At 43.0% G+C, this 20593-nt stretch overlaps 3 protein-coding genes across 3 annotated transcripts; 1 reads left to right on the top strand and 2 right to left on the bottom strand.

Annotated features, from left to right (window-relative positions):
• Nucleotides 1–375: 375 nt before the first annotated feature.
• On the bottom strand, nt 376–3249 carry LOC139637383 (tubulin alpha-1B chain-like). Its single transcript, XM_071506051.1, has 4 exons — nt 3106–3249; nt 1824–2046; nt 1535–1683; nt 376–1424 (listed from the first exon to the last, which is right to left on the bottom strand). Exons 1-4 carry the CDS (start codon nt 3106–3108, stop codon nt 444–446), a joined length of 1356 nt encoding a protein of 451 aa, XP_071362152.1. The 5' UTR covers nt 3109–3249; the 3' UTR covers nt 376–443.
• A 1926-nt stretch (nt 3250–5175) lies between these two features.
• sap30l (sap30-like) lies at nt 5176–12333 on the top strand. Its single transcript, XM_071506052.1, has 4 exons — nt 5176–5908; nt 7663–7785; nt 8100–8198; nt 11658–12333. The coding sequence occupies exons 1-4, from the start codon at nt 5723–5725 to the stop codon at nt 11784–11786; spliced, it is 537 nt and encodes a 178-aa protein (XP_071362153.1). The 5' UTR covers nt 5176–5722; the 3' UTR covers nt 11787–12333.
• Nucleotides 12334–15221: 2888 nt separating this feature from the next.
• Nucleotides 15222–18614, bottom strand: LOC139637567 (heart- and neural crest derivatives-expressed protein 1-like). The gene is made up of 2 exons (XM_071506369.1): nt 17759–18614; nt 15222–16823 (listed from the first exon to the last, which is right to left on the bottom strand). The coding sequence occupies exons 1-2, from the start codon at nt 18236–18238 to the stop codon at nt 16728–16730; spliced, it is 576 nt and encodes a 191-aa protein (XP_071362470.1). The 5' UTR covers nt 18239–18614; the 3' UTR covers nt 15222–16727.
• Between the last annotated feature and the right edge of the window lie 1979 nt (nt 18615–20593).

Genomic DNA, 20593 nt, shown 5'->3' with positions numbered 1-20593 from the left:
ACCATGGACCCCATTTGATACAATTTTTGCTCTTAGATTTTTTTTTTTTTTTTTTATACCATGTGACTGAATCCAATGACTAAATATTTTCAGTCAGTGTTACAAAAAACCCAGGATCCCCCTCAAGGATCACTGAGGGTCCCCAAATGGCACTTTGAGAACCAGGTGCCAGAGCAGGTGTTCCTCTTCAGCAGACAGGGCTTGTTAAATGTTTAACAGTGGCTTAGATGATCTTGAAAACTGTACCTTCTAAAACTACTTTATATTAGCGTCAGCTACAGAATCAATTATCTACACAGCTCTAATAAAAATACTGTTATTACTAACAGTACCTCTGTTCTGTGGAATGAGTGCATTAAAGACACCAAACAATAGTTCAGTTAATGAGCAAACTTTATTTGACACTGAAGTCACACAGATGATACAAGGGAATGCATGTCTGTTTAGTACTCCTCTCCCTCTTCATCTCCCTCACCATCAGCTGAGTCAACTCCAACCTCCTCATAATCCTTCTCCAGAGCTGCCATGTCCTCTCTGGCCTCAGAGAACTCTCCCTCCTCCATACCCTCACCCACATACCAGTGAACAAAAGCACGCTTAGCGTACATCAGATCAAATTTGTGGTCAAGTCGAGCCCAGGCCTCTGCAATAGCAGTGGTGTTGCTCAGCATGCACACAGCCCTCTGCACCTTGGCCAGGTCTCCACCAGGAACCACAGTGGGCGGTTGGTAGTTGATGCCAACCTTGAAACCAGTGGGGCACCAGTCCACAAACTGGATGGAGCGCTTGGTTTTGATGGTGGCGATGGCGGCATTGACATCTTTGGGCACCACATCACCACGGTACAAAAGGCAGCAAGCCATGTACTTGCCGTGGCGAGGGTCACATTTCACCATCTGATTGGCTGGCTCAAAGCAGGCGTTTGTGATTTCTGCCACTGTTAACTGCTCATGGTACGCCTTCTCTGCTGAGATTACTGGGGCATAGGTGGCCAGAGGGAAGTGGATACGGGGATATGGCACCAAGTTGGTCTGGAACTCTGTCAGATCAACATTAAGGGCACCATCAAAACGAAGGGAAGCAGTGATGGAGGACACAATCTGACTGATCAACCTGTTAAGGTTGGTGTAGGTAGGACGCTCGATATCGAGGTTCCTACGGCAGATATCATAGATGGCCTCGTTATCAACCATGAAGGCACAGTCAGAGTGCTCTAGGGTGGTGTGGGTGGTCAGGATGGAGTTGTAGGGCTCCACCACAGCAGTGGACACCTGCGGAGCTGGGTAGATGGAGAACTCCAGCTTTGACTTCTTGCCATAGTCAACAGACAGACGCTCCATCAGCAGGGAGGTGAAACCAGAGCCGGTGCCGCCACCGAAGCTGTGGAAAACCAGGAAACCCTGAAGACCAGTGCACTGGTCAGCCTGAGGGCAGAGGGGGAGAGACAGTGAGTAAATGCTATACAATATTGTGATTTGTTTGATATTTAGAGCTAAAATTAAGGATTGATGCATCCTGATATCAAGTTACCCACCAGTTTGCGTATCCTGTCCAGCACCAGGTCAATGACCTCTTTGCCAATCGTGTAGTGCCCACGGGCGTAGTTGTTGGCAGCATCCTCCTTGCCAGTGATCAGCTGCTCAGGGTGAAACAGCTGGCGGTAGGTCCCAGTGCGTACCTCATCTTAGGAAAATTAGCATAAATTACAAGATGGTTCAACTGAGTGACCAAAAAAAAAAAAAAAAAAAAAAAAAAAAAAAAAACACACACACAACACTCATGAAAACTAACATTTTTTTAAAGTTTATATTTAATGAGTTTACCGATGACACTGGGCTCCAGGTCCACAAAAACAGCTCTGGGGACGTGCTTTCCAGCTCCAGTCTCACTGAAGAAGGTGTTGAAGGAATCGTCTCCTCCTCCAATTGTCTTGTCACTGGGCATCTGTCCGTCCGGCTGGATCCCATGTTCCAGGCAGTAAAGCTCCCAGCAGGCATTGCCAATCTGGACTCCAGCCTGTCCAACGTGCACTGAAATACACTCACGCTGTGACGAAAAAAAAAGGGAAGTCATTTATCTGTATGCATTTATTCTGTTCAAGTCCTTATAAGAATTATAATCAATTGTCTTGGTTGGCTGGAAAGCCACTTTAAGAGATGTTCTAGTGTTATTTATAACAAATTAGATGCTGAATGCCACTGATCACATGTTAAGGACTGATCTAGGACTAATGTAAGATCTGAGGAAGAAAAGAGCTTCTTTGTAACGAAGCCTATACCGGACCACTATGACTAAAGTCAACTGACACGTTGCACATGAATTTACCCTCTGAACAGACAGCTACGGAGGCCTCAGAGCTCAACTCGCTGCAGCTTAGGAAAATGCATGAAAATACACACAAGCAGGGAAACATCTTCACCAATTTGAGAACATATGAGAAGTAGTGAGAAATCAAATACAATAGAAGCATTTCCAGTGGACAATAGAGTCTAGTCACAGGCGTTTTCTTATGCTGCAGTGTTTTGAGCAGCAGGCCCAGCCTCAAAATGCCTTTAGAAACACAAATCACAGAGATGCTGATTATTCAGACATATATAATGTGCTTAAGGAAGAAAATCAAATATCTTAACATCCAAGTTTTGTGGTGAAGCAAACCAAACACAGCTGTAGTGAAAGATTTTCATACAAAAGGTTAACACAAAGACTGAATATGAAAGCTGCATGTTGAATAGATTGTGGTTTGAAAAGCCTGTGGTCGCTGTTTCATAAAGGCCCGGCCTCTTCAAACAGGCGGTAAAACAGAGGAATGTTTCAGGCTGAAGAAAAGCACATTGACAGGCGCCAACTAGGTCAACGGGCCGACAGGAAAAACCCAGACACTGGCAACAGCCACTGCAGAACTTGAATTTGGGGTGTGGTATATTGAGTTACACTTAATTTAGCAGAGTTACAGTTAAAATGAGTCACCGAAGACGACGTTTGTCAAACCGCCCGACATCTTAACTTCCGTTCTTTGTGTTTTTTGAAGGTTAATCTGGATTTCCATGAGATGAATTTGGTGAAATCGCCACAAGGGGTAAAGAAAAACTGCATCGTCATACTCACCATGTTTACTGAAGCTGTGAAGTCTGTTGAGCTCAAAAATAAAGAAGAGGAGGAGAAACTAGAAGCTAGGTCTCACAGAAAGGACGTTAAGAATCCGATGTAAGATGTAACTGATGTTAGCGCAGCTAGGTGGGGCGCTTTATACTCTCTGACCAAAGCGGAAAAGAGCCGCGCAATACGATTGGCTGGAGGGCTCAAGTAGCCCTTTTCCTATTGGTTCAATATAAACCGTCATCCCATTTGAATTACATACAGCCGGTGCAGGGATGTTCGAGGGGATTTCCCCCTCTGTACTTACCGGCTGCGGACTACCAACTATTTCTACTACTACTTAGTTTTTCAGTTATTTTGGGGAGTATATAGAACCGGTTTGAGGTTATATAGTAGGTTGAAGACGGTGATGACACACTTGACTGTACTGAAAGTTAATTTACAAACTATTTAAGTCCCAACCAGTTGGGTAAATAAATGAATTTACTCAAATACTGTACTTAAGTACAATTCGAAGCACTTGTTGTTTATAGTATTTTAATTTTATTCTATTTTCTACTTCAACTCCACCAAATTTCAGAGGGAAATATAGTAGGCCTACTTTTTACTCCATTGTAGGTAGTTACTACAGCAGATTAGATTAAAAATATATATCATGATATAACTAATTACATAAAATTACATTAATTTCTATACAGTGAATTAAGCAACCTGACAGTATATACATGAGTAAAATAAGCAATACCTCAGTCAGTATTTAAATGCTGCTTGCATGCATCAGTAATAATAATTTAATAATATATTATATAAGAACAGAACACTGACAGAGATCATTTTGGTGTGTAATGAGTACTTTTACCTTAAGAGCAATTTATTGATCATATTTACATACTTTTACATTAGGATGGTTTGGAATGTAGGGCTTTTACTTACATTTTAATGAGTATTTTTAAACTTTTTTGATATTGCTATGTAAAGTAAAAGATCTGAGTACTTCTTCGACCCCTGGTCAACACACCACAACATTGGAGAATTGCAGATAACTGAAAATCAATCAAATCACTGTTCAATGAGAAGTGAAAGGAAAAGGGAATATGGTCTATGATGCACATGTTAAATGACAGAGGGTTGGGAGGGGGTCATAAACGGTTTTGCAGTATTTTTAATTCGGTATGTCCCCGCAAATGGCTCTGATGTAGTATGTTTCAAGATATGTCTTCCTGAGAGCCTGGTGAATGGACATGGTTTTACAGAACAGACTTTAAAGATCTCTAATATGGGTATTCTTTGTTAATGCATTGTGTCTATTCAATCAAACCTAGATTATCATGACTGACCAAAGTAATTATAATAAAACCCTGTTTCCATCAAAATAAAGGAAGTTATCTTTAAAACTTTTACAGGACTATATACCATGGGGGGATTTCTAAGGCAATGGTTTTGACTTGACTGTAACTGCTGCATTTTCTCAATAAAAACACTGAGTCAACACATCATTTGTTTTATGACTGATAGTGAAACATATTGGGATGATTTTTGTCCCTGGTTGCTTTTCGAGGATACATGGTCTTTCTTTTACAAGGGAAGAAAGTATTTGCATCATCTTGAAAGACAAAGTACATGATGTAGTCCTTAATACTACTTAGTCATTCCTATTTGCATAAATCAAGGTTCAGGAAAACTAAACTGCCCCTTCTTACCTTTCATAAATACGTTTGTTTTATCCTTAATCTGACTACTCTTGGTCTATCTGAAAATGTATTCTTCATCCATGAGTATTTAGGTCAATTTAACAGGTGGTCGAGCTGCTAAAGTTCGTTATAACTTATGCTGAATGGAGGTCGCCAGCTCTGTGTTGTGCTGTTACGGGCCCCTTCAACCGGCGGCGACGCCACCTTTAACTCCTATTCATAGTAGAAAACATATGACGCCGAGTAATACAGGAAGAAGCCACTAGAAGATTGATGTTTCTTCCAGCCAATGGGAAAGCAATGTTTATACGCTAAGCCCGCCTTTATACGAAATTGGCCAATCGCGGTCCGGGATGAGGACTTCCGCCACGGCGACGAAGCATGTCCCATTGTACGAGCTGTTCTCAAAGAGTGCCGCGATTGTTGCCTTGCGGGCTGTTAAATGCGTGATTTCTTCAAAGTTGTTTCATCTGTTGCAGCCGGTTGACGCCGTTGTGTTAGAGTCGCTTGAGATCGTTGTCATATTTGAATCTCATCGAAAAGTAGCGATTTGTTACCGGGACAAACAGCTGCGGTCTCACCAGAGGAATTTGTCCGTTAGCGGCAGCTGAGCCACCTTGCGGTCCTGCTAGCACTGATGCTAGCAAGCGTTAGCAGCAGCTGTTTTGTAGTGTGAACCTGACGGACATCTTCGGGAATATGCCTTTAACCAGAGGCTGTCGCGTTTCGAAATAAGTCGCCGGAGTCGGGATAAAACACCAGGAGCTGTTTGCCTGCGAGCCAAACCACTTAGTCAAGCTAGCTAGCTAACGCTCCCGGATTGTCTTTCACAAAGGGGCAACGCGTGAACAAGAGACTTGGTCGCCAGCCTTAACGCTTGTTTTCAGGTGATTCCGCTTTGGGCTGTCGCACAAAGAGCGTTACAACCGTACAGGATGAATGGTTTCAGCACAGAGGAGGACAGCCACGACGGACCGCCTGCTCCGCCGTTTTACGGACAGAGCTGCTGTCTGATCGAGGACGGGGAGCGCTGCGGCCGGTCAGCTGGAAACGCCTCCTTCAGCAAGAGGATCCAGAAGAGCATATCGCAAAAGAAACTGAAACTGGACATTGACAAGAGTGTAAGTGAAACGACAATACAGTTTAAATTCTGTTATTACGCTTAGCTCAGTGATTGAGAGTGTAAGGTGATAGCTGGAAGTTAACTAGGAAACTCCTCAGCTGTCAGCTCATGCTAGTTAGGTTAGTTTACGTGAGTAAACAAAAGCGCATCTCCACAGCTTTCCCTGATAGTGTTACTGTAGCGGTGAATGGCCGAATTGTCTGCGGTTAAATCTGTTCTCACTCGGTTTAAATGTCAGGCTAGCGTTAGCTGTGCTAGCTGCCTGGACGACGTGCAGGACAGCAGCGTCCTGCCCGCAGCAACTTAGGGTTTTTCTCTCATTGCAACAGCTTCCTCCAACACGCCTCCGCTGCTCTTTATAAAATGGCTGTTGCCAGGGAAGCTTCGTGAGTTACTCAACTCCAGCCCGGTTACAACCATCGGCGGCCTCTTTTTAAACTGCCTCAAACCAGCAGCAGTGACATGTTGGTGGAAGCAGCAGAAAGTTTTACTCAACTTCTTACTGTAGTTTGATTTCTCGTGTTTACTTTTGCATAGTTTTTGAATGAGTCTCAGTGGCCTGTTCTCGGTGTCAGTGACAGAAGCTCTTACAGCACTGACAGGTGATCAGAGCTGGGAACCCAAGCAGTCAAGCTTCTCAGGGCCTCAGACCCCCAGGAGCCCAGAAGTCCCCAGCTTCCCTGTGCCGCATTTAGTTGGTGGTGATTTAATCTGTTTAAATTATCTGGGGACATACACCCAGCCAATCATTAACTTATAGGTTATTGTCTCAATTGATCATTTTGTCTGTCAGAAAGTGGTGAAAGTTAAAGAAAGTTAGGGCCCAGAGTGATGTTTTCAGGTGTCTTGTTTTGTGAGACAAACAGTGCTGAACTGGAACAGAGCAGTTTACAGTGATGTAAAACAGCAAATCGTCAATGAAGTATGCCTCAAACAGTTAATTGGTTGTGAAAATTAAATTGTGGGGTAGTGTCCATCTCAACAATACGCATTGAGAACAGTATGAAACACAACAAATGTTTGCAATAAAATACCCTAATAAATCTGAAGCCCTGTGCAGGGTTAAATTCCTCACCCCTGGCACCCTGAGGCACAACAGCGTCATCAGTGAATGAAAGGATCTCTCACACTGTTGTTGGTGGCGGAAGAGACTCTACACTCTGCTTCACTTCGCCTTCATTCTTTTACCTGTTCACTTGTTTCCTAGAAAGCACGGTTGTTAGTGACTCTGGCAGTGCAGCGTTTGCTCTGTCTGCAAATTCTTCCAGGCATGTTAGGACTTATGCCACAAGTCACATGTTGTGAGCGTGGCCCGGTGGAATGACTTGCACATGAGTTCACGGGAGGGCAGGGTTTAGGTTGTATTTTAGGCTTTCAGCTGTGGCAGCAAATCCGGTAAGGTTGCAGGCTTCAATTATTCAGTTAATAGCTTCATTAGCGACCTGTTGTTGGGGCTGGGCATCATACGTCAATACCATTTGAGTTACGAGCAAAATGTGTCATTGAATATTGAAAGTAGTCAACTGCCAGGGTACTGTGTGCATAAGCCATAGTTTTACCAGGTACGAAGGAGTGTAATAGTAATAGACAAAGTTATTGTAAAGTTATAAATATATATAAATAATATTGTTATGGTACCAGATGAGAGGCAGCCCCGTCTGCCGTGTGTTGCCACGATCCTGTGTGAGTGCTAAACTAAACAGAGGTTTTGTACAGGGTACACTAATCCTTCGATGTTCAATACCTTTGCAGGTGCGACACCTCTACATCTGCGATTTTCATAAGAACTTCATCCAGAGTGTCCGCAACAAGAGGAAGAGGAAGACCAGTGACGACGGAGGGGAATCCCCGGATCACGATGTGGAGGTGCCTGAGGTAATTTGGACAAAAGAGTTACTATGTTAGTATAGAGCAAGAGGAACTTAGAATTAATTTTGTAAAAGAATAAAAAAAACCCAACAGGGAAGAGGAAACCTTAAAAACACCAGCTCATGGTGAAATTAGAATAAACCTGCACAACCACCATCACTCTTTTAAAGAAATTCTTATTCATCCTGTATTTAGTTTTCCTCACCGGCTTCTCTGTGTTTATTGTTAAAAGAGGCAGAAGTAGCTGGGAGCCTGAAGTAAAGGATGAGGGATGAGGAATGATCCTCTCTCTAAACTGAGTGTGTGTGTCGTGTGTTCAGGTCGACCTTTTCCAGCTGCAGGTGAACACGTTGAGACGCTACAAGCGACACTACAAGCTGCAGACCAGACCGGGCCTCAACAAAGCCCAGCTGGCAGAGGTAAGAGCACACTGATAACTGAGTGCATCTCCCTGCTCTGGACAAGGACACAACCTATGTTCTGTTCAGTGTTGACTGTCAATACAGCATTTAAGGCTGTTTCCACAGTAGGAATCAGTTAAGGAACTCAGGAACCTTAACTTGTATTTTGACCAGGGGAAACAGGGTCTAAGGCTCCTTTTCTGCTGGTCAAAAAGCCCAGTAGGACCTGCTAATATTGGGCCTCTGTCTCCAGTGGAGAAGGGTCCAAGCGGCATTCACACATGGGTTAAATGACTATGCACTGACGTAAACGCAGTATCCGAGCGAACACGCTGATTTTTACCTCGCTTTCCTGCTGTAACATCTCCAGAGCTCACAGACACAGTCGGTGGGAAAAGGGTCAATTGACTTGTATTAGCATGTTTACCCACGTTTAAAAAAACCTGCTTCCACCAGCTAACCTTGTGGAAAAGGGTCTAAGTGAGGTTTCTCTGGCACAGGTCCTGGTCCTAAAAGCCCCCCCTCTGAGGGTAGTGCTCTCTAATGGACCAGGAACTATCAGGGCTGGGATTGGTGAAGGTCACTAACCTCCGGTGGCTGCAACGTGTACACAGATTCATTCATCTGTGTTTATTGACATTTAAAGCACCATTTTCTGATGTTAAAAAAACACGAGAACAAGAGAGGCAGAGCCGAGGAAGAAAGAGACAAACTGTGTTTTGTTCTGTCTGTTTTGTCTCTATGATGAGTTTTCAGTCTCTGCACGGCTCCCTGTCATGTTTGAATGCTACGAGTCGATGCAGTCATGTGACTCTAAATAGAGCTGAAACACTTTGTTTGATCAACAGAACATGAGCCAACAATTTGAATACTTCATTACTTTAGGAAGAAAAATGGCAGAACACAGCTGACTTTAGTTCTTTTAATATGATGATTTGCTGCTTCTCTCTGTTCTGAATCATCTGAATATTTTTGACGTCTGGATATGACCGTGACCATTTTACCAAATTGATTTGGGTTTTTTTTTTTGTGCGTCTGTTGTTAGCTGTGGTCCGCAGTGTTGTGTTTTCAGGTTGTCTGTTCATCCGACTCATTCTCGTGAACGTGATACCCCATTAACACCCGGAGGGAGTTTCAAACATTAATTTGGACTCAAGTATGAACTGATGAGATTTTGGTGGCCAAAGGTCAAAGGTCACTGTGACCTCACAAAACACGTTATTTGGCCACAACTCAATTTATACACTAATTATGTCACAATTTAAAACAAGTATCTAAATGGAGAAAATGATGAATTGACAACATTTTATATCCAAATGGTCAAAGGTCCACATCACTGTGACATCATAACGTTCTGCAATGACACCTTTGGCCATTATTCAACACTGTAACAGAGGTCGAGGTCGTGACCACGTCTCCTTCACCATAACTGGTTGGTTGAGGAAACAACCACAAGGCGGTGATTAAGGTTTTATGAACTGAGAGAAAAGTTGAGCTTTGTGACTTTTCGTTTTCAGAGTTAAAATGAACAGTAAAAATGAACAGGGCGTCTTGATTCATGTTTTTAGGAGCTATAGATATCGTGTTGGTACCAAAGCTTGAGCATCTCTGACTTCAGTTTACCTGCTGAGCATCAGTTAGAGAAACGTCTTTTCACAGCTTTTAAGCAGCGACCTGAGAGGAAACCGGTGTTTCTTTGGAAATAATCAGGCCAGTAGTTCATTAAAGGCCCCGAGCTGCCTTCATGAGGTGTTCCCAGCATCTTTCCTCTCGACCCTCGCCTCCATGTTACTCATTTACTGTGATAAACGCAGTGTTGCAGGTCCTAGTCCACAGTAATTGGTTGTGGAGAGGTTGTTAGACTAATTTGCCAAAGTGACAGGTGGACTTCATGCAGCTGGCTCAGCCCTCATCCATAGAGCTCTCAGTCTGCCTGTGGTGGTGGTGGGGAATGAATGAAACTTTGCTGTAAGTTGAATGTTTCCCTCAGGCTTTTAGTCAGGTTCCTACCCTGCTATTAATGAGCCCCCCACATCATTAATAAGGCGCCAGTCATCAGCCCCACATCCAGCTGCAGCTGTGGCCCCCCTGTTCGGCCCCGCTCAGGAGAACCAGTGGCTGCAGAGCACAGCAGTGAGAGGCTGCAGAGTGGATGTTTGTTTTCCTCCCCTTGATGCTACTTTATAAATCCAAACAGCCATTACTCTGCTGCAGTTCAGGCCAGATTAACTGTCCCACTGGAAAGAGTTTATTTGTTTCTGTCTTGACAGATTATACCAGTTCTCAGCTCTGCACAGGGATCACATTGGCTGTGTTTTTAATCATCCGTCACCTGCTTTTTAAAAACAGAGGAAAGTTCAAAGAAAAAAGAAAAGCTTGTTTCTGTGTGGCAGTTTCAGTAGGTGGTGCACATGACTGTGGACGAAACGAGGTCACGTTCAGTGCAGGTACAGGACGAGTCTCCGCTCAGTGCAGGTACAGGACCAGTCTCCGCTCAGTGCAGGCGGAGCAGCTTGTGTTGTGCTGTGAGTCAGAGGAGAGTTGGTTTCATGGGCATGTTCACACTGAGTGAGCAGAGAAACAGAAGCGCTGTCCATGCACAGACATTACTCTGTCGTTACATCTGCATATGTGTCAGCACACGAGCTGAGTGATGCAGCAGCGCTTGGCTTTAGATCAAGTACAGTCTGAGTCATCTGAAGCGTGAGAGAGGTAAGGACTGTGGGTGTGCGGAGGGAACACCTGTAGCGTGAAACAATACGTTTATTTAACTCAGCTGTTCTCTGTGGGGGGGGTGTTATTCATCTGTATGAATAACATACTTGTCTGTGGATTGTTGTTGAGACGTAATTAACAATCTGAAGACACCGTGTTGTCGTGTTATGTTGTAGCTTGAGCAGGACCCTGTTTTTCTGTGCAATATTTCTGCTTTGTGATTTATGTATTTTCATATTCAGCCCATCATTTCCCTTGAGTGTTTTCTGTGTCCTCATCATACGGTGGCCCAGAGAGCCCAACACACTACAACTTAACAAAACACACACTAATAGACAAAACACAAATTCAGGAAACAACCAAATACAAAAAACACCCTGCAAATACTCACATGGAAGTGTTTCCAGGGGACACAAAAAAGTGACGAACCCGCCTGGGACGCACTTGCATGGATGTATTAATAAATATATTATAATACATCCATGTGCACTTGTGGTTCAATACTTTTAACTCCAGGGGTCATGAAGCATGGACAAGTGTCCCCTGGAAACACTGCTGTTGTTTTTGCAGCATGTGTGTTGTCAAATTGACGATATTTTCTTAATTCGTTTTTTTGTCTATTTATATGTGTTTTCTTAAGTTGCAGTGTGTTGAGCTCTCTGGGCCACCGTACAGGGCTCTGAACAGATCATCAGAACAGATGCAGTGGAGATGAACATGGTTAGGTGTGTAGTTTAACCTTCACTTTCTCCCCCTCTGCAGACGGTGAGTCGTCACTTCAGGAACATCCCGGTGAACGAGAAGGAGACACTGACCTACTTTATTTACATGGTGAAGAGCAGCAAGAGCCGTTTGGACCAGAAAGGGGACGGCGGCAAACCGCTGGACTAAGCTTCAACAACAACGACAACTGCAGCAGTAACCACAGCAGAATCGCCAGTAACTATAACCACAGTGACCAATGGCAACAACAAGCAACAGCAGCAACTCCTGACAAGAGCTGGACACCACTAACAACAGCTACACCAACCAAAACGAGCTCCTCCCGCAGCCCCGCCACCGTCCCGCTCCTCTGTCACACCAGAGCCTGAACTCTCGTTGTCCTCAAAGGACAGTTAACAGAAAGTGGAGGAGAATCCAGGGAGGGAGGAGTTCTATTTTTTTGCTCAAGTCGCCCCCGTTTCACATAAATACAGTCTGCGCACATGTTGTCACGATGGGACGATCCTCCTCCCAAAGGTATTTCCTCTTTTCCTCCGCAAAGCCCGGTCCCTAAAAGACTGTTTAGGACCAGGACTCACTCCGCAGGGTTTTTACGTCGTCATGCTGTAATGTAACTTGTCAATATGTACAAAAGAACCGCGTCCGATCTCTCTCGAGTAACCTGGTTGAATGCAATGTACAATTTAGCTGCCTTAAGAGTAAAAAGCAAAACACATTTTGGTCAATTAGTTTTTTGTTGTTTTTTTTTTTGTTTTGTTTTTTTTTTCTTTCTTTGCTGAACTGACTGTTAACACATTCACCATCCGTGAGGAATGCTTGTGCCAAACAGCAGCGTGTTGGAGCTGAGTGATGCTGAGTGGGATTTTTTTCCTGGGTTATTGTGAATGAGTGAAAAGCAGGAAAAGGTCGCCACCCTCACTGAGGTCACATCCAGCTTATGAGAGCTCGGGTCAGTTTTCAAAATTGCAAGTGGCACAAAATTCAAACACAAAAACTTTCTTTCTCAATAATGTCTAAAACAAATACAAATTGTAGATCTGAACGTCGGCCATTTTCCACCTGGACGTGATGCATTTAAAAAGTGAATGTGGTGAATGATGTAGCATTTGGCAGTGACCCACTCTTTTCCTTCATGCTAGCTGTCGTGTGTATGAACACACACATACTGGTTCATTTCTCAGTGCATTGCAGGTGTCGGTAGCTACTTCTTTTTTTTATATATATATATAACATTTTCTTTCTTTTCTCTTTAGTTGAGCCTTAATTCTACAAGTTGTATAAAGTTGTATTTCTTTGCATATGATTTTATTTTCTTTGTAGTTTTTTTCCCACCTGAAATCAAACGTGTGTGTGTGTCTGAGTGACTGGGGTGTTAGAGTAATTATAACGGCCATTTTAATATTTGAGAGCAGTGTGTATAGTAAACAGAGGTTTAACTCTTCATCGTACCTGGATGTATTTCGAGAAGCTGCATTGACGAGTTTCTCCGATGTCTGTAAAGCAGTTTATTCCCAGTTTTGAAACATTAATCAAATTAAAACTTAACTTCCAGTTGCTCTTCTTCCTTATCAGCCAGCAGAAATCAGTTTGAGTGGAAGTCTTGGAACAATCCTGCTGGTTGATGTTTGTCCTCAGAATGTCTTAAAGTCCAATGTGAATCTAATTGCACAGGGGTCACATTGGCTGTGTTTAATCATCCGTCACCTGCTTTTTAAAAACAGAGGAAAGTTCAAAGAAAAAAGAAAAGCTTGTTTCTGTGTGGCAGTTTCAGTAGGTGGTGCACATGACTGTGGACGAAACGAGGTCACGTTCAGTGCAGGTACAGGACGAGTCTCCGCTCAGTGCAGGTACAGGACCAGTCTCCGCTCAGTGCAGGCGGAGCAGCTTGTGTTGTGCTGTGAGTCAGAGGAGAGTTGGTTCGGCACCAAAAGTGCATCACAAAATGACATGATTTGTGTCGTATTGAGTTTGTGACTTTATCTTGACTCTAAATGATTTACATTTGTATATAAATGGTGAAGCACAGTGACTCTGCCTTTTTGGCTGCAACTAATGATTGTTTTGTTGATTAGTTATGGATTTGTCCCGATAGATTCAGGTTGTGAGGTGTATTAAACGACAGCGGTCACCTCTTCAGGACGGCCCAGAACCCCGGCAGTTCTCAGTGAGAGGACAGAAACTGGGACTGAAGATTAACACTGTTTGTCAGATTGGGCCTTTTTTATCTTTCAGTAATATTAAGCCTTATGTTGTGATGAGAAGTGACCAGTAGCCCCTGTTAACATGTAACTTTTAATATGATGAACCCAGCACTGCTGAAAACCTTCAAGTTCATTTAAATTCTTATTGTACTGCTGAAGCCTCCAGGTAAACCCCCTGCTCCTCTTTAACTCCAATTCTCTTTTCTTTTTTTATGGTGGTGACAACATGGAGTTGTTTCTTGTGTTTTGTTTTTAGTCCCATCATCTTCTGTCGCGTTATATTTAAGTTTGTCCACCACACTGAGTTTGACATGGTTTTGATTTTAGTGTCTCTGTTGTATTTTCAGTTTTGCTTGTAGGTTTGTTAGTGTCATGTAGATAACATTCAACTTTATTAACATATAGGCCATGCCACATTAACCTAATTATTGTATTAGAAGAAAACATATTTAAATATGGCTGCTTATTGCTCCTAATAATAATTATAATAATAATAATAAATGTATTGTACAGGCAGAAGCAACAGTGTCGCCTTTGTTCATTCACAGATCTGCATTCACTGCTGCCACACATGATGTTGTCTGGACACATACAGAATCTAAATATCTGTTTCTGTTGTAATGATGAGCTCAGTTTCTTCACGCTGCTGTTTCAGTAACAGACATCGACCACTAGGTGTCACTGTGGACCCTCCTATTAAATGAAGGCTGCAGGACCCAGTTCTGTTTAAACACCGGGACGCTGAATTAACAAATGGTGCAGTCAAACATTTGGTAAGAATAGATTTTTTTTTTTTTTTTTTTTTTTTTTTTATCACAGGAGGTGAAACATTATGTTTGGAACCAGACCTCTTTTTTTTCAGTGAATAATTCTCCAGCTCTTGTCAGGGAGGAGGAGGTAATCTAAGCTCCTTACAGACAGAGGAGCTTTGTTCCCAACAAGAATAAAATGTTTCCGCTACAAATCAGCTCAGGAGGATCAGAAGTAGATTTTTTTTTCCCCACAGAAAAACCAAATGTGCAAAAGTGATGTTGGCTTTTCTGTGTTTTTGGCTATTTGTGAACATTTCGCAAACAGGCCACTGAAGAGAACTGATGACAATAAAAACAAAACAAAAAAAAAACAACGTTTCCCGGTACTGATCTTACATCAAAATTCATCTTTAGATTTTTTTTTTTTTTAATGGGAGGGAATTAAATTACAAGAAAATAAGTGGAATATTAAGAAAATTTAAAAAACAAAATGTGAATGTAGAAAAAAATACAAAGAAAAGTCAGAATGTTCTGAGATTAAATTCATTAAAAAATAATCATTTAGGTCTCAGACTCATCTCAGCATGATCTCCATCCAAACATGTAACAGAGGAAAATAAGAAAAGTAAAGACGCCACCTTCACCACAGCTCGAGTGTCTTAAAATAATTCATTTATTTACGGAACTATATATAACTTCACATCTAATGTACATTACCTTCAACGTTTGGCACAGTCATAAAACTTGAATCCCTTTTTGGAGTTTTAGTGTTTTAAATGCGGGAGTGAAAGCTGTGCGGTGTCTCTTCCTCTCCTCAAACGGACAGTGACATTTCATTCTGAGGTAGATTCAGTTCAGTATATTCAGTCATTTTCTACAAGAAACAGCAACAACAGCGACGACAGCCTGAAGAGTTGACACAGCCGGGCTCCTCCTCAGACCTGACCCGGGATACCGGATCAATAATATTCTGATTGCGCCAAATTCAATGGGATGAAATCTCGACCATTAAAAAAAAAAAAATCTCCCCTCAAAATGTGTTTCCACTGGACTTTGTGAACCGCACCAGGTGCGATGGGTATGTTTCTATTTCATTTTTTTATTGTTTTATTTTATTTTTCCATGTAGACATGGCATGACGTCAGAGCGTTATCACGCTTTAAATATTTCATTATTAAAAAAAATTAATTTGTGTTTGGAAACTGACTGACTGGTTAATTAACTGATGTTTCTTAAATGATTGCATCTTTATTCAACAGTGTTTTTTGCTGTGAGAGTTTTTGGCAGATAAAAATGTTGAATATTTTCAGTCCAGATTCATTAATGAAATAGAACAATATTTATAATTTTACAGCAACATTCATGCAAAAATGTTTTCTGTCATTCTAATTTACTCAGACTCATGGAAAATGCAAACGGCAAAATCAAAGTCGGCGTTAAACTCGCCACAACTGTTTCTATGTGAAAGTTAATGAAACACGATTAAGACTTAAGATAACCGAGCTGTTTTCTGATAAAAATCGAATAGACTCATAATAAATAGTGAAATATGTTGAGCCGTTATCTGCGTTTCTCTGACTTTTGTTGCTCCAGCCAACCAGTGTTTCTGCGCTGCAAATTCAGTTCAAATGAAACAATTTAAAATATGTCATTTTTATACTTTAGCATTTTCTTTCCCCAGACTGAAAGCTACACCTGTACCCCACTTACCGTTTGTGATCAGTAATGTGGGCCTATTTTCTGCTCCACTTGCATCAGGTTTGTGGAAAACAACCAGCACACAAGAGCCAGATCGGCACATTTTTATAGGGGAGACAGATGTTTTCTGACACCATGGCAACATCTGGTCTACAGTACTGGGGGGTGGAAACATTAAAAAGCAGAAATACCACAAATATCAAACACCTACAGTCAGATTTGTGAGTCGACTGAGAAAGCACAGCAGGAGCAGAGCTCGACAGGAGCGTGTCCACCGCGGGTGCGTCCTTCACCTGCGCGTTGTCTCAATTCTCTCCCCTTTCTGCGCATCACTGCACGCACACGGCGGTGTGTTCAAGTGCAGTCAGTCAGTGGTTTTTTTTCAATCTGATTTGAATCCAGAGTCTCTGAAGAGGATGAGGATGAGGATGGGGATGAGGATGAGGATGGGGAGAGGGTCACTGGTTGAGCTCCAGAGCCCAGACCTGCTGCGGCCACCCGGTCCGGCCCTTCACCTTCTTCTCGGCTCCTAAAGAGTCCTGCAGGCCGTCAGTCTGTGGGGGGGGGGGCAGAACACCAGAAACACCACATTATCATCAGGCTAAAATACTTCAAGTCAGCTTAGTTAAAAAAAAGAATTACGGGATATTTATATTTATATTTCTTGGACCTCGTACATTTCCATACATGACATATTAATATAGTTTTATATGATGATACTGCGTCTTAGGAACAGATGGAAAATACTGTTTTTCGTCTCCAAACACTAAACTTAGTCAAAATGATTCCCCAGATGTGTAACATCACATAGCTCAGGTCACAGATCAGATTTAACCTGAAATAAGAATTCACACTGTAACTTTTAATGTAAAGGAGAATAACCAGCACCTGGAGCTGTTTGTGAAGGACACCGGGTGAAAACACGTTATTAAAATATCAGTGAACTACATTTATTTACCACAGTATTTATTTAACAGTGCAGCCTGAGTGATGTTGGCTGTCGTGTGTTCAGAGGCAGGAAATACTTAATGCATGAGCTGTTTTACTACAGGCTGCACTACAGCACAGAGGGTGAAATATCAGCTGGGTCATAACACAACTCTTCACACCGCTGATTTAACCAGCGAGGTTATGTGCACAGCTCAGTGCAGACCCTGCATAGACACAGCGACCATAACCTCCCGCATCTCAGCCCTGGTTTAACACTGAAAAATGGAATTAAATCATATTTTGTAAGTCAATTTATTTCTAATTGGTTTTATTCAGACTAAAAAACACTAACATGAGGGAATCATTTTAAACGGAAGCTAAATAAAAACACTGCTGGCCTCTAATAAATGACCCTAAACTGTTAAATACACAAAACCAAACCTGCAGTCATTTTTACACTGAGCCATAAATGTAAAGTATGTAGCTGCTCAGTTACAGAAAAGCACTTGGGTCCCAGTCACCAGCCATCAGGGGCCCTCCGAGGCTCAGGCAGACTCACCAGCTCTCGTTTCCTTTTCAGATCCCGGTTTTCAATTTTCTTAATCTCGGCCTTGAAGCCCTCCGTCTCCCCGGAGTCTTTGGCCAGGACGTCCATCAGGTAGGCGATGTAACTGGTCGCCAGGCGTAAAGTTTTAATTTTAGACAGTTTGGTGTCCGCCGGGACGTTGGGGATGCACTCCCGCAGCTCGGCGAAAGCCGTGTTGATACTCTCAGTCCTCCGGCGCTCCTTCTTCGGCCCCGACGCTCTCCTCTTGCCCATCCCCGCCTGCAGCCCCTCCAGCCGGGCGTCGTGCGTCGCTCCGGGCGCCCCGAGCTCCGCGGCCGGGTAGGGCGCCTGGATCTGGAAGTCCGGGGGCACCTCGCCGTGGTTCACCACCCAGCTCTGGAAGTACGGTGCGTCCTGGTGACACCGCTGGACGAACGGGAAGGGTTCGTGCATCAGATGGTGGTGATGCTGGTAGCCCCCGATGAGGTTCATGCTGAGCGGGAGAGCAAACAATGTCGTTTCCGTGTTGTCCGTCGCCCTCGGTCTCTCTCGGCTGCTGCCCCTAAACGGTCACTGCTCGGGGATCCTCATCCACGGCCTCAGTGTGTGCCCCCCTGAACTCATGAACGAGTGCAGCCAAATGCAGCCGCTGAGTTTTACATCGTCGTCATTCTGAAGGCGACTTCAGCCGAGGTGAAACAGGCCGGAGGAAAAACGTGTAATTCCAAGTGCAAATCTCGGCGATGTGCTGGTCTCCGCTTGTGTTTGCTTCTTGCGACCGTTTCCCAAAGAGGCTGCTCTGATTTGCCCGAGAAATTTGACCCCTGCTGAAGGTGTGAGGCCCCCAGGTTTATATGATTTGGATGTCAGCGTGGAAAGGAGGCAGCCAATAGAGGAAAGCGCCCAGGATGGGAGGAGAGTCTGCAGAGGTTTGTAATAACATGCGCCGTGGTGCCATAATCTGAAGGCACTACAGAGGCGGCAAATATCTGCCTGTTGGAGCTGGTTGCTGACTACACAGACGTGCACATGTGAGAAAAAAGAGGAAAAGTTGGAAGACCTCTGGCCTGAATGTCCTCTTTTAGTTTTGGAGAGACTTTTACGCAGGGGATTTACGCAGCAGCTCTTAGGACATACCTGTTTAATTATGAGCTGCTATAATCCAGAGGTTTGAATAACTACATCATTTTACTCATCGACTCAAGGTCGATGATGTTGGAAACTGGATTGTCTGGATGCAACAGGGGATTTAAGAGTAGCAATGTACGGGTTTGAAGGTGCGCACATGAAAGAGAAAAATGCTTCCAGGAAAAAAAAAGAAAAGAAAAAAGACCTGAACGTTTCTGCTGAATAAAAATAACCAGATAAATCTCATGTATTAAATATAACTAGAGTTTAACAACCAAGGTCCTAGAGCACTGTTCTCATTTGGTGCAGCCCAACACTGATTCCTTCAACAAGACCGGCTAATGGAGGGCGACAGTCTATCTCGGTAATTCCTGCTTCATCACTCTGGAAATGTGAGGTTATCTTTCTGCTCCCCACATTTACCCTCAGCCCCTGCGACCCAATGCTTGTGAAAAGATTTCTCATATTTTCTTGAACGCGTAATGGTCATTTCTGCATCAGGCGGCTGAATTTAGTCAAATATTATCAGAGTGAGTTTGTGCCCCCCCCCCCTTCCTTCTCCAGTAATAACAGCAGGTATATTTCAGGGCGCTGTGAGAAGGGCAAATGAAAGGTTTGATGAATTATTTGGTTCTTTTGGGACGGACACACACAGTCCGCGGCCTGCTGTGGCCCGCAGCGGCTTTATCTCGGCATTAATTCCCCCCACGGCCCCTCACACACTAAAACACATCATCTTATCTCCATCGCCTAAAAAACATTATCCCATTACATTACATGACCTTGACGCTATTTAGAAACCATTTACGGCCGCGTCTTATCTAAATACAGCCATAAATCAGGAGGTGCCACCTTCCTCCGGCGGGATCGCATGTGAGGGCCTGCTCACCGCTCACAGATCGGCGCTTCGCGGCATTTTCTCCCTCCGCCATGTCCCGATAAATAATCACCGGTCACTACTTTCTGTCCCTTATTTCGCGGACGCACACAGGGAAAGATTTCCAGTGATATTCCAGTTTCTAGCAGCCACTGTAAGATGTTTCTGTTCCTTCACCTCTTTTCCTTTTGTATTCTTTCATATTCATTTCATATTTTTGTAATATTTCGATAGGTTCATAACTTTGTTTTTTGTGTGTGTGTGTTTCTTATATTCCTTTAATAATCCCATCGTTTTCAACCAGTCACCACTTTATTTTTTTTTTTTTAAATCTTCTAAACCACACAGACTATAATATTACTATAATATATATATTAAGTAAATGTGTTTTTGTTCATGGGATTTACTCATTTTTAATTTGGAGACAGTGAAACATATTTTTATTTTTATCTTTTAACTTGGTTTCCACTGTCAGAGGAAAAAAAAGGAGAAAATGATGCTTCTGACTCTACGTTTTATTTATTTCTTCATTGTACCTGCAGTTGTGAGCTGCTTTGATGCACTGAGATTCAGATTTAAATGTTAAAAGTTATGATTGGCTCATTAAACACATTTGAGTAGTTTAAATAACCCAGAGAGGTTAAACCACCTGGAGCAGCTACAACAGGGAGTCATTCTTCACAGTGAAGCACGTTTAACTCCAGATACTGGAACACACAGCAGGACTTTCACTTCAGGAATATCCTGAAAGCAGAACTGGAAAATTTTATAGTGTGTTATAATAACCTTTAACAATAATTTGTTTAATGGGTTTCAAAATAAAGTGATTGAGTCGAGAAAGA

Source organism: Trachinotus anak, unplaced genomic scaffold (genome assembly GCF_046630095.1).
Source record: "Trachinotus anak isolate AG129_WGS33_773 ecotype Australia unplaced genomic scaffold, CSIRO_AGI_Tana_v1 ptg000020l, whole genome shotgun sequence".
Taxonomy (NCBI): Eukaryota; Metazoa; Chordata; class Actinopteri; order Carangiformes; family Carangidae; genus Trachinotus; species Trachinotus anak.
This window is presented reverse-complemented; position numbering and strand designations above follow the sequence as displayed.

Bases quoted from the DNA above. Each gene is read 5' to 3' on its own strand.
- sap30l (XM_071506052.1), top strand. From the start codon at position 5,723: ATGAATGGTTTCAGCACAGAGGAGGACAGCCACGACGGACCGCCTGCT. The intron at 5,909-7,662 runs GTAAGTGAAACG...ATACCTTTGCAG, and splicing joins AACTGGACATTGACAAGAGT to GTGCGACACCTCTACATCTG. The intron at 8,199-11,657 runs GTAAGAGCACAC...CCCCCTCTGCAG, and splicing joins ACAAAGCCCAGCTGGCAGAG to ACGGTGAGTCGTCACTTCAG.
- LOC139637567 (XM_071506369.1), bottom strand. From the start codon at position 18,238: ATGAACCTCATCGGGGGCTACCAGCATCACCACCATCTGATGCACGAA. The intron at 16,824-17,758 runs GTGAGTCTGCCT...CCCCCCCCACAG, and splicing joins TGAAAAGGAAACGAGAGCTG to ACTGACGGCCTGCAGGACTC.
- LOC139637383 (XM_071506051.1), bottom strand. The intron at 1,684-1,823 runs GTAAACTCATTA...AATTTTCCTAAG, and splicing joins CCTGGAGCCCAGTGTCATCG to ATGAGGTACGCACTGGGACC. The intron at 1,425-1,534 runs GTGGGTAACTTG...CTCTGCCCTCAG, and splicing joins TGGACAGGATACGCAAACTG to GCTGACCAGTGCACTGGTCT.